Genomic DNA, 14835 nt, shown 5'->3' with positions numbered 1-14835 from the left:
GATACGGGTCTGTTATACAGCTTTGGCAGCTGCCCCCCTGCCCTTGTCTGAGGGATATGTTCCCGTGGAGGACTGAGATATCCACGTTTATCAGGGGCAGAATTGAGAAGATAAGGGAAGAAGAAGAATAGGAGCGGGGAGAGAAAGAGAGAGGAGAGGGAAAAAAAAATAAGGTAAAAACCCTCTGCAGTTGTTCACCCTGGCGACCATAGAGCCGCGGCCGCCGCGGCACAGAGCGGCTCCGTCCCGCCTGTGCTCTGCGCCGCCGCCTTCCCCGCCCTTCCGGCTGCGCGGGGTCATCCTGCGCGTGCGCAGCGCCGCCCTCCCTTTACGGCCCGCCGGCAAGATGGTGGGTAGCGCCGCGGCCCATCCGCCGCCATCCACCGCCATCCGCCCCTCCGCGGCGCCATCCGCGGCGGGGCCGGGCGCGGGCAGAGCGGAGCGGAGCGGAGCTGCTGGAGGCGCCGCGGGCCCGGGGCAGGGCGGGCGGGACCCGCGGCGCGATGGCGGCCGCGCCGCGGCTGATGGCCGTTGCTCTCCCCGCAGGCGAAGCGCACCAAGAAGGTCGGCATCGTGGGCAAGTACGGCACCCGCTACGGCGCCTCGCTCAGGAAGATGGTGAAGAAGATCGAGATCAGCCAGCACGCCAAGTACACCTGCTCCTTCTGCGGAAAGGTGAGCGACCTCCGCTGCGATGGAGCCGCTAACTTTGCAGCTTGTTCGGAGGAAGCAGGGAACTTGCCTTTGTATTTTTTTTTTGGTGTGTGTGACAGGACGTAAATATAGAAGTGTTTATGTGCCGTATAGCTCGGATTGGGAGGAATGACTGATAAAAAGATGGTTTTACTTGCTTTTATGCATGACCAAAATTCAGTTTGGCATTCGGGTCTTGATAGTTGGAGAAGCCCATCAGCTTTCTTTTTCTCTGAGTAACTTATATTGACACTGCTAATGTAGGTGGTTTTAAATGTCTGGGAATTGAAAAAGCTTTCTACCTGTGTACTTTTTTTTTTTTTTTTTAGGTATATGGAAGATTTGTCACGTGGAATACTTTGGTTTGATAACCCTGTTTTAAATATGTGTCATATAGGTAGTAATAATTGCTGTTTTCACATGGTGTTATTTCAAGTTTAATTCACTACTTTTTTTTTCCTTTGTTGACAGTGTGTTTATAAATATGCTGTGTTTTTTACCTGAATTAGATTTTTTTTTAATTTAGAAGAAAAGAAGGACAGTTTTTCCAAGTGATGTAAATCCTTGCATTTTCTAAATAGTCAGAGCTGTGCTGTTTGATGCTGAAATCCTCATCTGAAATTTGTTTCTTTGAAGTAGTTTTAGAGTATAAAGCTGCTATTTCTAGTTAATGGAGAGCATGTGGTTATTGTTTTTTTTATTATTTTTTACAGACTAAAATGAAGAGGAAGGCAGTGGGTATCTGGCACTGTGGCTCTTGCATGAAGACAGTTGCTGGTGGTGCCTGGACTTACAAGTAAGGAAATGTAGCAGCTTCTTTGTTTCCATATAGCTGATATGTGAACGTTTTATTTGTGCGGTGTGGATTTTTGTTTGCTTTTCTTTTTTTTCCCTTTTCTTTTGCGTTGTTTTTTTTACGTTGTTTCTTTTGCCTTGTTAAAATTTGGTTGGAATTATAGGTAATTAAAATTTTTGCCAATATTTTTTGCCCAGCTTCCGTGAGCATCGCATTTCATTTACGATATTGCCGTTTCTTATTTGGTGGGTCCCTCTAAAATTTCATTGCCATTCTGGGCTTTGTCAAAGCAATTATTTTACTCTAATAAAAAAAAATTGAATCTTCTCCAAAGCTCCACAAAGAAATCCAAACATCTGCAAATGGTAAAACAAATGTTAACAGTGGGGTCGTCTGTCTTCTACCTCAGCAATAGTGGCATCTCACTGGAAATGTGGCAGTTCTCACCTGCACAGAGTAATGTATGTGACAGACTTCTCTGGTGATGCTGCAAGAGAAGGAGCAGAAAACATGGCTGACCTTGCTAAGACAGCTGTCATGGGCCATAATGATGTGTGTGGATGTCATGAAATGTCTGTCTAACCTATTCTATGAAAATAAGCCTTCTACCTGGGGATTATTTTTCCTTCTGATTCTTAATTAAGTCTTTATGCACCTTTTGGGTGTGTATTTTATTACCACTTTTTTTTTGATGTTTTGTCTGTGTTTGCTGTTTGAGATGCCTTGTTGTGGCTAGGAATGTGAGCCCGTCTCCCTGTCCAGGTTCTCTCTATGCCACAATTCGGGTTCAGATGCAACTTGTAAAATAGAAATAGGTCTGCACTTTGTCATGGAAATCAAAGTGGAATTATCCCCCTGTTGACAATGCAATCAGGCAATAACTATTTGAAATGAATAATGTTTTGTCTAAAAGACAAGGCTGGGGTGGGATGTGCTTCTATTGCATGTGCAAATGACTCTGCTTCTTCTTCCAGTACCACCTCTGCAGTGACAGTCAAATCTGCGATCAGAAGACTTAAAGAATTAAAAGACCAATAGAAGCTGCATCCTATTCTCTTTGTGAAAAAAAATGTATTTTTTTTCACCACTGTAAGATCTGTCCATTTACCAATAAAATAAGGACCAGAATTGTGTCTTTTTTTTTCCTGCACAAAGTTTCATCTTTATGCTGTGCTGTGTTTGTAGGTATAACATGGGTATGATGTATGATAGTTTTATCTGATGGTTGATTAGTTCTTGTTATGGGCTAAGTTGTTTTTTTTTTTAAAAAAAAAAAACTTCTCAGTTAATGGTGTGCACTGGTTCTGTTGCCCAGTGAATTGGCGGAAAATTTAGAGCTGTGAAAAAGCCTGGGACACCTTGGTAAATCTTTCATCTGCCCCCTTTGAGGAGAGAACACCTTGATAAATCCTTCATCTCTGTGCCTGAGGGAAGGAGCAAACGTGAGAGGAGCGGACATATGTGAGGGGAGAATGCATCTGCTTCCCCTCTCCTTGGTATCAGGCTGCAAGATGTGGAGAACCCTGTTCCTGGCTTTGAGACTACAATGACACAAGAGCAGCTACCTGCTGTGTTGCTGTCACTGCTTTTTTGCTCTGTTTGGCTTGCTCTTCTCCCCCCTGATAAGGAGGCTCCTGTGTTATGTGTTCAGGCCCCCAGTCCATACTGATCTGAAACAGTAGAAGGTCATGCTGAACCTGCTACTGGGACATCCAGTCGTGAGGTAATCATTCTCTGCAAATATCTCTTGAGATTTTCAAGCTTGAGATACCAAAACATTTTTTACAGACTGGTGAGTTCAGATTTAGTGTCAGGGTACAGGTTTGCTTTTGTCTGTCTTTTTCTGACTGCAGCACCTTTTCTGACCTTAACAGACAGATCTTGATAATAAACTTAGGCGTTTTTTAGAGGAAAACCAGTAAGCAGGTAATGTAATGGCTGCTAAATAGCTTCAAGTTTGTCTTTAAATGGATTTGGGGTAGTGATGTGCTACAACAAAGATGCCATTAATGAAGTGGGTATCTTTGAAAGATTCATTCAGAACATATTTTGGAATAGAAAACTACTTCCAAAGCTGGAAAAAAAGCATGTCTGTTGCTCAGATACTTAGCTTCACTGTTTCTGAACTTGTTTTCTAAACATGTAGGTGCAGAACATGTCTTTTGTTCTGTTTTGTTTTTAAGCAAAATCGAGTACGCAGGTGCCTAGTGTCGTTCAAAATGAACTGTGTATCTTTGATGTTATCTCCTGTAGTGGTACTTAACGTGACTTCCATCTCCAGTTTACTCCTGGAGGCCAAGATACCAGGAGTGTGGAGGGAAGAGGGTGTCGCAAGGGCAGCATATGTTTCAGCCTTCTGCGTCTGTCAGTTGTGGCTTACAGGGGGTTTTTAGGGATACTGACTTGTAACATTTGCAACATTTCTGAACAGGAAAAAAATCAGTGTATTAAATCAGTGCCTGATGTGGAAAGCCAAACTGGTTTGCAAAGAGCTGGAAGGGGGCTTGTGGTCTTGTGCTGGACTGGTGAGTTTGGATCAGGAGGCTGGAAGGTGGGTGGAGGTGCTGTGGGACACTGGTGCGTTTTTGGCCACCCTTTCCAAGGCAGCTCCTTCCTGGTGCTGCTGGAGTGGGTCCTGGAGAGCTCCAGCACTGCCCAGGGCCATGGCTGGCTCCCCCGACAGCGTTTTCATACATCAAATGAATGTACATACACGAATTTCTGGATGCCAAGGAAACAGCTCTGTGTCTTGGTTGGACCCCAGGAAGGAGATGGAGAGGAGATACCAGGTGCCTGGTCACTGGGATTTGAGTGAGCTCAGGGGATTTTGGCCACGTGTCTGTGCATCATATTGAGAGTGCCTGCCAGAAGGTTTCTGAGCAAGGATGGCACTGTGTGCTAGGAACGCAACTCAAAGACCCCTCCTGTTCCATGGTTTCTTCATGGTGGTAATGTGCAGTTAGTGGAGGCAGAGGGAGATCTGGCGCCTTGAGGACCTGGGGGGAAACGCTGTATTTTCATTAAAGCTGAACGGGAAGTCCAAGACCCTCTGTATCAGACACTCCTATTGGAGCAAAATGTTGCAGGGATGGTAGTGATAAGGAGTCATGCATGTGAGTCATCTGATGCAGGACAGTCAGTGCTGTGCCTCGCTGGTCTGCCAAACAAAAGTGCTCCTCCCTCCTTGGGGGAGATGCTGATCTCCTGCTTACAGGTGTCCCATTTTCTTCTGGAGTTCTAAGGCCACTGAGATGGCAAGATGGTTAACGTGCTCCTGAGGAGCTCAGTGTATCTGATGTCTCTGAGGCTTGTGGCAGTTGTGCAGAGGTGTGCGTTACCAGGTCTCATTCTCCCCAGACAAGGTGCTTCTGCAAGCTGAGCAAGCTTTTATATTTTACTTCGTGTTTTTGAGCTTGTGTTCTTGGATCACTCTTCCATGCTCTTCTCTTTCCAGTTTCCTGAGTGTGGAGATGTGATTCTGTGCTCGTTTCTGGTGACTTCATTAATGCAGTGATTCTAATTACAGTATGGGCTTCTCATTAAAGCCTGCAGAGAATATATCTTCACTGCCTTGGTAACCCAGGGTGATTGCACAGGTTGTATTTTATTTAAAGTGACTTCTGCTCCCACTGAGGAAGATGCTAATTCTCTTTCAGATTATCATTTGTAGAGGATGGAAGCCTGGCAGGCTGGAAATGGGAACTAAGGACCAGGATGGAGTTTGGTCGCGTGGGCCGTGGGGATCTCCTGAGTGCTGTGGTACCTTCGCCTTCTCTTGGGCATGGGCTTTTGTACAAAGTCAACCTTACAGGCAGCCAGTAGAACAGGGTAAAGACAGAGGGGCTGGGAAGGAGGGAAGATGCTGCGGTCAGAGCCGTGTTTGCTGGCAATGCTGCGAGCAGCCAGCGGGCGACACTGCCGCTCTGCTAGTCAGGGTTGCAAGGCTGCTGCTTTTCCTGTTTCCCCTTCCCTTCCCTTCCCCTCTCTGGTTCTCTGCTCACCTGTACTCCTGCTGCTTAGCCTCGTGGCTCCGTATTTCACTTGTTTCTCTTCCCTCTCCCCCCAGCCCATGACAAAACGGCAGTGCTTTTCCGCTAGAAGAGGGGAGACATCAAGAGACAGTAATGGGGAGGCTGAAGCTGGCAGGATTTTGAGCACCTCTTAAAAGTTGAAGGGCTTTGACAGAACAAAGGCAACTACATTAACATGGCAAACTTGGTTCTATCAGCTGCATGATTTGGCCAGGTGATCATCGAAATTTTCTTGTTTCCTTTGAGAGTCTAGGCTGAAAAACCCACAAATTATCAGCAAATTTTTTAACTACTTTCTGTTTACTTGTAGTTAAGTCTGAGCGTTATTCAGGAACTTGAACAAGGTCAAATCAGGTGTCGTACAAGAATGGAACAAAGTGCTGGCGCCTGTCCCAAAAGTTTGAGCTTAAGGTAGTGTCTTATCCATTTGGGTTGCTGCAGATTTGGGAATTGGAGGAGGGTTTGATGGAAAGGGAGACTTCAAATCTGACTGATTGTTCTGTAGATGTGGCTGAACAGGTCTGACCTCAGTTGCTTTTGAAGAGCAGATGGGAAGGGAGAAGTTTTTTTCAGAACAATCTGTCCAACTTGCAAGGGTTTCGTGTGTGTATGTGGCGTGTTTTTTTTTTTTTTTTTTTCCTCCCCTCGTCTGTTTTGTTTTGCAGTATCAAGAATAGAACCAAAGGAGATGGTGGGTATTATCAAAGTGACAGGCAGGTGCTTGGGCAGCTCAGTGGCCCTTGGAAACCAAAGATGGAACTGCCTGAGGGCAGCTGTCTTTCTGATGTCCTTCAGTTAAGTTCTTATCTGCTTCTGAAAGGAGAAGAAATGCCTGAACTTTTCCCTGTTTGAGCTTCCTGCTCCCTCCTGCTCACTAGCAGCCTTTTTGGTCTGTAGGGAATCTCAAGTGATCTGCAATGAACTCATGTACCAAAGTGTTTGGGGGGGAAGGCAGGCACCATTTGCATTTGTGTCATGTTTCATGTGAAGGACTCTTGGGTCCTGGGACTCACTGGGCTACCAATCCTCAGTTGCAGGTGGTGTTTGACCCTTGTGTGTGTCATGACTTGGAGATGGTGCCAACTTGGGCCATGTTCAGTGACCTCCTTTTAGCTTTGCTTTTTTGATTGAGGAGTTTAATATCAGGAAACTTGATGGTTTTAAGTAACAGATGCCATGTTCCAAGGAGCAGATCCTCGTGCAATAGCTTCACAACTTATTTGGCTGTCTTCATCCTTGTCTGAGATCCAGGACCACCAGTTGCTTTCCTGAGCTCCCTCTTCTTCCTTTATGCCACATACCGCAGAGGTTTACAGCAGTATTTCAGAAACAAGCATGACCACTGCAGGTGAGTTGCATTCCTTGGGCTGATATAATCTGTCCTGGAAATATTTTCTAGGTCTCTTAGGGAGGAAGGAGCTTTGGGGATGCAGCTGCTTGCTGGCTCTGCAGCTCAGTGTTGGCCAGTGGGAGAGTCAACCACAGCTGCCGTGTGATGTGAGTGCCAGTTTGATGGGCTGCAACCTGCTATCAAACTTCATGTGCTTCCAGCTGCTGCTCCTCTCACCTGAATATTCACCAGTGCCTCCCCCTAGGATTGCTGTTTTGGTGAATGGGTAAACCCAAGCACCACAGGGCTGGTGGTACGGCATCCCACCAAAATGGGGATGCTGCCATATCTCTGTGCTTCCCAGTTCTGTGACATGGCTCCTTTAGAGAAACGATTCCTCAAAAGATGTTATGAAGTGACACGTGGTGATATGAGACTGTTATTTCCAGTAACTCAGGGAAAGAGTCACATGCTTGAAACTGGCCCTGGTGCTTTGAAAAGGGGCAGTTGTTCTCAGTCACGTATTCTTCTTCTGCATATTCCATCCTTAATGGATGTCTTTTGAGGCACAGAGTGTGGCAGAGTTGTGGATATGCCTCAGGTGCCCTTATTAGATGCCTGGATGCATTTTGAAAATGTCTGCTTAGAAAGTGTCTAATTGCTGTTCCTCATATTCAAAGTGTGGTGTTGTGTGCGTGTGTGTTTTTTTTTTTTTCTCCCCTCCCCTCTCTTGACAAGGCTTTGGCGTGCCTTGGATTGCTAAATATACTTTCCTCTTGCAAATTCTTGGCAGAAAACTGTGTAAGGAATCACGCCAAGCAGTCTCTTCAAATGTTAACAAGCTCATCGGTGTGGCTTTCCCAGCACAGGGTATGTGCTTTTTTTTTTCTTCTTTTCTTTAATTTTTTTTCTTTATTTTTTTTTTTTACCCCCACCCCTTTGCCAAAAGCCCCCACCCCTCTCTCTGTACAGTGTTGCTGTGAGCATATGAACTACAGCAGCTCTGCAAGAAATGGTCTCTACCTAGAGCTGAAAAAAGTCTTTGCTTGGTGTTCAGCAGGGCCTACCTCACAGCCCTGCTGAGCCTGCTTGAGTTGGAAGTGTGGATTTTGGGGAACTTCTGAGAAACTCGTTGTATTTTATCTCCTTTGACCTGTGCTGCCTTTTCTTCCATTTTTAGCAAGCTGGAATGTATCCTTTCATGGTAATGGTAGATTTGATGTCTGTCTTTCAGTAGCCAATTAGCAAGTGAATGATGCTGCTGTATTCCTTTTGTTATTACCCCAGTGCTTTCACTGATGTAGAAGTGGCCCTGGAGTCTCCGGCCAGGCCATGGAATGCAGAGCACAGCTTGGAGCTTCAGGTACTGGCTGCTTCTCTCCCTCTGCTCCAGGCAAAGGGCAGTGCCACTGTTGCATCTTAAATTGCGAAAGTAAAGAAAGGTGGGGGAAGCCAACACTGTGTGACCAAAAGCCTAATGCCTGCTTAAAAGAAACCACCTCCTAGGACTCAGGCATCCGTCAATGTGTTGGGCTCCAGACTTCCCTTGAGCTCCACCTGAACCAACTTTGAAGCTGTAGTAATGTTTGGAGACCTGAAAGGCTGAATCCACCCTGTATTTTTCACCTTGTGTTTCTTCTCTAGTTCACCCTTAACTCACCTCTTGAGCGCAGCTCTTCCTGCTGTCCTGTAGTTCCATCTCCCCTGATCCAGAGGCTGAAGGGTTTTGCTGTGGGAGACCATCTGAGCTCCCCTCTGTGCAGCCTGCACTGCCCGGGGCTTTGCTGGCAGCATACCTCAAAACTGAGGAGTGCACCTAATTTTCAGGGAGAGTATGAATTGGAGTTCCCCTCAACAGCCCTGCTGTTGCGTGCACTGTCAGGGCTGCTCCCTGTCCCTGTGGCAGAAGAAAGAGCTGGTCTAGGCTTCTTGTGTCTGTATGATTGCAAATGCATTACAGCTGAGTTACAGCAGTTGTGGCTTTCACCTAGGCTTTTGAAATACAGATTCTGTAAAAAAATTCTCTGGTCTTTGCTTCCTGCATACTCCTTTAGCCTTCAGAAATCTGGTGGAGTGTTGTGTACAGATAGAATCACAGAATCATTAGCGTTGATTAAGGTTGGAGTGGACCTTTGGGGATCATCTAGTCCAAACCCCCTGCACAAGTAGGGTCATGTAGAGCATGTGGCACAGGATTGTGTTCAGGTGAGTTTTGAGTATCTCCAGAGAAGGAAACTTCACAACCTCTCTGGGCAACCAATTTCGGCTCAGTCACCCTTAAAATGAAGAAACTTTTCCTCATGTTCAGATGGAACTTACTGTGCTTGGATAGCGATATTGAATTTCTTTTGTTCAGAGTCTCATCCTTTCAGCTCCCCGTTCAGCCTGGAGAAGAGAAGTCTTGGCGGGGGGCAGGGGGAAGCTGTTGCAGATGAAACTGAGTTTTGGGGGCATGGAATAGTCAGAAGACTGTAAACCCAAGGACTTACCTTGGCACGAAACAGGCATCAACCGTAAGAACAGTTCAGGCCAGATGGTGATTACCTGCTTCTCCTCTAAGGCGCTCTTTTTTTTTTTTTTTTTTTTTCATGTTTTCTGCTTAGAGCTTCATGATCTTGTTCCACTTCCATGACATGGGCCCATTAACCTGCAGGACAGGTAACAGCTCCTCATGGATCCTGTAGCTCTCCTGTTAATGATAACTTTTTTTTTTTTTTTTAAATATACTCTGTCAAATGGAATATTTTCAGCCTTGACTCACTGGGCTTTTCCAAAGGCGCCTCTATCCATGCCAAGGAATACTTATTTATAACTCATGAGTTTGGTTTCAGGAATTTGCTCTGTGACCCCTCTCCATTCCTTTGATTAAAATCTAATATTATAAGAGGAACATTGTATTCTGCAGCCCTTGCCCATCCTGAGACAAATGACCTGCAAGTCGCTACTTTGTTCTCTAGTTCAGTCAGTTCTGGAAGGGCTTCAGTTCTTTGAAGGTGGGAAGAGGCACGATGTTAAGAGAGAGAGGACCCGATTATTCCAAATAGATGTTATTTCACAGGAATGAAGAGGTGGCCCAAGAGAGTCCTTGGCTTTTTCACTTAATAAAGTTCTTCCAAGTCACCATTTACTACTGAAGGGAGAAGTTTTAAGGCAGAGCAAGATTCTCTGATTTCCTTGCTATGAGGGTCAAACTGACTGACAAACTGTCTAAAGAAGGAACTTGGTCTCAATCAACCACGTCTGTTTCCATTCAAACCATGGGGTGTGAAATTATTTTTTCTGTAAGAGACTGAATTGGAGATAAAAGGGAGAATCTGTAAAAGAAGTATTGAAGAGGGGGGAAAAAAACACTTCAAATGTACAGTAGACGCAAGTCATCCACAGAGAAAGGAAGCAAATATTCCATGCATTAACTAATTTTTAACTCTACACAGCTAAAACAATATATTCTGTGTGCATGAAGAATTGCATAGAAATGAATGCAACTTCCTATAGCAAACAGGTGCTTATTCCAAAATTGGCCTACCTCATTAACTAAGCCATTGTGTATGCCATGATAAGTCTTCATGGACCTCAGATGAAGGCCATGCTGCTACCTATCGAAACAAAGAAGAAAATACTCAAAGGATAAGATAAGATGATAAATCAATGCTTAGCAGCTTAAGGTGACGGGGACTTTTATAGTGAGTACTTGGGCATAATAACTTCATGTTGCTCACTTGGAATCTAATGACAGTTGAGATGCTGCCTCTGCATTACCCGTTCTTTTCTAAACAGTGGACATCAATGTCTAGACTGGTTACAGAATCACAGAATGGTTGAAGTCGGAAGGGACCTCTAGAGATCATCTAGTCCAACCCCTCTGCTCAAGTGGGGACACCTAGAGCACGTGGCACAGGGTGGCATCCAGGCGGGTTTTGAAGATCTCCAGGGAAGGAGAGTCCACAACCTCTCTGGGCAGCCTGTTCCAGTGCCAGGTCACCCTCACAGTGAAAAAGTTCTTCCACATATGGAGATGAAACTTCCTGTGTTTCAGTTTGTGGGATAAGACTACTTCATTGACCAATGGTACTCTTCTTTCTATTTCTGTTACTTCCCATTTTTCTGTGTATCCACCTTACCTGTACCTCTTGGAGGATGTGAGAAGCTAGAGGCAAAAAAAATGTCTTTTTGTTTTGCCAATCTGTGAAGAGGCCAGCATAGCACTGCCTTTTGCTTCTGGTGTAGGATGGAGATCATCCTATCCTCTCAGAATATTTTTCAGAAGCATTCTCTCTCGTCACTGCAGGAAGATGGTACATTTATCAATGGGACAACTTGCCACCACTTGTAGATAAAGGGGTTACTTGGAAATGAGAGAGGCTGTAGCTTGTGGTCTTGCTCTAAATCAGCTGTGTTTTTACCATTCAGAAGCCAGCAAAGATGAAAGACTCCTGGTCAATTTCTCCATTCTCTTGGAAAAAATATACAAATACTTGATAAATTTTTTGCATTAATAAATTCCATTTGTCTTACAAAACAAAGTTTGCCAACTACCAAAGCAGGGAAAATATTTTACATAACTCTGAGCACGACGTCTAAAAAGTTGCTATGAGCCTGGTTTGAACAGCTCTTTCCACGTCCCAGACTGTGAAGGAATGCTAAGCTTTGTGTAGGCTAGGATCAGGCTCACTTTGTGTGTGATTGTGCTTTTCTGCTGGCTAGTTGATTTTACTGCAATGGAAGGGGCAGGTTGGCTACTTTCTGATGAGTAGAGTCTAGCAGGTGAGAGGTTGGATGTGGAAAAAGAGGTGAAAGCATGAATGTTGCCCCAAAGCTGTTTCTAAAACCAAAACAATGTCCCTCAGTGCACTGTGGGAATATTGCTATAAAAGGCATGAAAAGCACAGCTGTCTACTATTATTGTTTTGTTACTAATTTTTTAGAGTGATGATGATTAACCAGTGGAGTGGATTCCCCCGGGATGTTTTTCAGTCTTGACTACTGAGAGTTTCTGATTCTCAAGCTAGGGACCAAGCGGTGGCTGTTCCTGTTAACTGTGACACGGCCTACACAATGGTTTGCATCAGCCTGCTCCTGTTCCATAACAGGTTATGGGATCATGGTGATCAGCTGCAATCTCTCGGTGGACTGTGGCAGTTTTCCTTGCCCCTTGCAAGCTCCTGCCCCTGATCTCAGCTATCACTTCCAGGAGCGCAGAAATATGAACTGTTATAAGTAGTGGAGGAGACCCAGGTTGAATCTGAGTTCTGAAGTTCAGTCTCAGGATGCCATGAAAGAGGCTTTATGTGCAGAGCAAACACCCCTTGCTGCACGTCCCTTGGGGAAAGAAGCATGTAATTACCATAAGTGACAGCCCTGGGAAGATGTGAAGCCAAAGAAAGATGATCTGACTCCTTTCAGATCAAACCTCTGCTGGAGAAGCAGTTCCACCTCAGTAGGTAGTAGGAGGCAGTGGAATCTGCGGTGGGAGAGCAGTCAAAGGGGCAGTTTCCTGGAAGTAATAACACCATGGCTTTAACTGTACTCCCTAGATATGCTGCTAGCTGATTAGGCGCTGTCAGTGGTTCTAAGAGCCAAGATAAGCAGGGGAGATCTGAGATCTCACTCCACATGACAATCCCAAGGCTACTCATTCTTTGGCCAACTGGACCTCAGAAGCACTCCAAATATGCGCCCTGTTTCAGTCTTTTAGGATTCATGTCATTGCAACTGGTCAACCTCCCTCTCCCCTCCTTCCATCAGACCGCTGATATTCTTCTCCTGGGTTTTCTGCTTGGATTGGAGGGGCTGGAGTTGTTTTGATGCTCAAATGAAGTGAACATTTGGATACCTTTGCCTACCTCCTTGAGGATTAGCTCACTGCAGGTTTTGCATGATTACACCTGTTCATGGGCCTCCCTTTGCCCTCTAGCACCTACTGAGACTATCAGAGAAAAGGAGGCCACTAGAGCCTCCAATGTCTCTGTTGGCTCCAAGGTCAGACCATGCTGTGAGTTAAACCACACAGAGAACAAGGGGAGGCAGCAATTCTGGGTGCATGAGCACAGACTCTAACTTGGCTCTTAAAAGTATCAAACCCCCCAGCTCTCAGTGCTTGGGGTATGCATGTCAGGAAGATATGCTGTGGCTACAGTCAGATGGCAAGTGATCCTTACCTCTTGGGAAAACATCTGAAATAGTCAGCTAAGGATTTATCCTGAATTGGGGTAAAAATTCATTTGTGAATCCCAAACAATGTCCCTCGCGGTGCTGTGGGAATGTTGCTATAAAAGGCATGAAAGGCCCAGCTGTCTACGATTATTGTTTTGTTGTTAATTTTTAACAATGAGGGTAATTACCCATTGGAACAGATTCCCTTGGGATATTTGTTGGTCTTGAGTATTTAAACTATGAGATCCTCGGAGCAGAGACGTGTCTAGGGCAAAGTGTACATACAGCACCAAAAACCACAGTGCCTTCAGCCATGGCTTGTGCAAAACTACTTTCAATTGTGCTGCAGCAGTCTGGGAGGACACGTGTGGCCAGACACGCTGTCTCAGCAGAGGGGTGTCAACTCCCACTGGGATGGCAGTAAGTCTTAGGAAAACCTGGAGAGCTGAGTAGCCCTGAGCGCCTGAAATCTTTCTTGATTTCATCATGTTGGTGTTTTACAGTAGAACATCTTTGGATGGATATTTCTAGCCAGCCTCTAGCTAAGAACAATTAGTGGGGTTTTTTGTTTTGTTTTTTTTTTCTTTCTTTCTTTCTTTAAGAAAATGAGACAGAAAAAAAGAACAGCTCTTGGGCAGCAAGGACTTTTTGTTTGGTTGGTTTATTTTGTATTCTTCCTAATGGACAGTGCAAGTACCTTCTCTTTTAGGAATCAGTTCTGAAGCAAATGGAGACTTGTCACTAAATTATATCTCTGGGCAGAAAAGCAATGCCAGGCTGGTTTGTTGGTTTTGTAATGTAGGACACAGACCTCCTTGCCCTGCGTGCAGTCATGCACAGACGCCCTGGCATCTAATTAATAATTTCAACACACTTGCCAAGTAGAAAATTGAAAAGCAAGAGAGAGCCAGAGAGTCGACTACACGACAACACAAAGGTTTAAAGTTCTAGGAAATTTCACTGTGTGAAGTCAAAATTCCTGGTGCATTCAAAGGCTCTGCTGTTTGCTGGCAGGCAGCTCTCTAGTTTAAATACCAAGACCCTTTCTGATCAAAGTCCTGGTCTCCTAAAACATCTCCTGTTTGACTAGAGTTTTTCAGCCCTGGAATGCTTGGGTATTTCAGGAGGATGATGATGTAGGGCAATGTTGAACTAAGAAAGTTTGAAGAGTCAAATGAGTTTTTTCTCATGCTTGAAGAGGCTCTGCTGGATGGGGTCAGGCAGGGAAGCAACAGATCTGGTGGACAGTAGAGCATGGCTCATAGGACAGGCTCAGAGAGCAGATGATTTGCAGAGCAGAGGATATTCAAGCATAGGTTTGCAGTCAAAGAGACTGGGTCCTAACTTTTCTAGATGTGGAAAACATCTCACCAGGAAACCCTCCCCTCTGTTTGCCTGTCAGTAGTTGGAAGGAGGGCATGTATTTGGCCTGTTTATGGCTTAGAAGGACTTTTCTTTAGGCTGAGGATTTTTGAGGATGGTCTTATTAGAGAACAATAACAGTAATATCTGGTGAGTTAGGTTTTCCACTCCTCATGCTGCTAGCCCTGGGGAAGAGCTGGGGCATGCAGCATTGTTGGCACAGCGAGAAGTACCACAGCTTTCAGCAACTGAACTGAGCACTTGGATTTCTTTATGCCTCTTTGTGCTGGAGGTTCTCAGAGACATGAGGGGAAGAGGCCCAACTGAAAGTTGTTTTTCTGGAGCATGAACTATTTTTGCTTTGCTTGTCCTCTCTCTCTTCTCTTCCCTGTGGAGAAAGCCTGTGGAGCCACATGCTCCTAACTGTTCACATTTACATCCACAGTACTCTTTGTGAGGCCAGCAGCACC

The 14835-nt window shown here is 45.2% G+C and overlaps 1 protein-coding gene across 1 annotated transcript; it reads left to right on the top strand.

The window, feature by feature from the left end:
- The first annotated feature begins 279 nt into the window (after positions 1–279).
- Positions 280–2612, top strand: RPL37A (ribosomal protein L37a). Its single transcript, XM_088540348.1, has 4 exons — positions 280–349; positions 547–675; positions 1407–1489; positions 2464–2612. Exons 1-4 carry the CDS (start codon positions 347–349, stop codon positions 2525–2527), a joined length of 279 nt encoding a protein of 92 aa, XP_088396474.1. The 5' UTR covers positions 280–346; the 3' UTR covers positions 2528–2612.
- Positions 2613–14835: the final 12223 nt, after the last annotated feature.

The sequence above is a fragment of the Tinamus guttatus genome, unplaced genomic scaffold (genome assembly GCF_059628265.1).
Source record: "Tinamus guttatus ecotype Peru unplaced genomic scaffold, ASM5962826v1 Tinamus_guttatus_pri_ptg000060l, whole genome shotgun sequence".
Classification (NCBI taxonomy): Eukaryota; Metazoa; Chordata; class Aves; order Tinamiformes; family Tinamidae; genus Tinamus; species Tinamus guttatus.
Note: the sequence above shows the minus strand (reverse complement) of the source record. Positions and strands in the feature narration are given on the sequence as shown.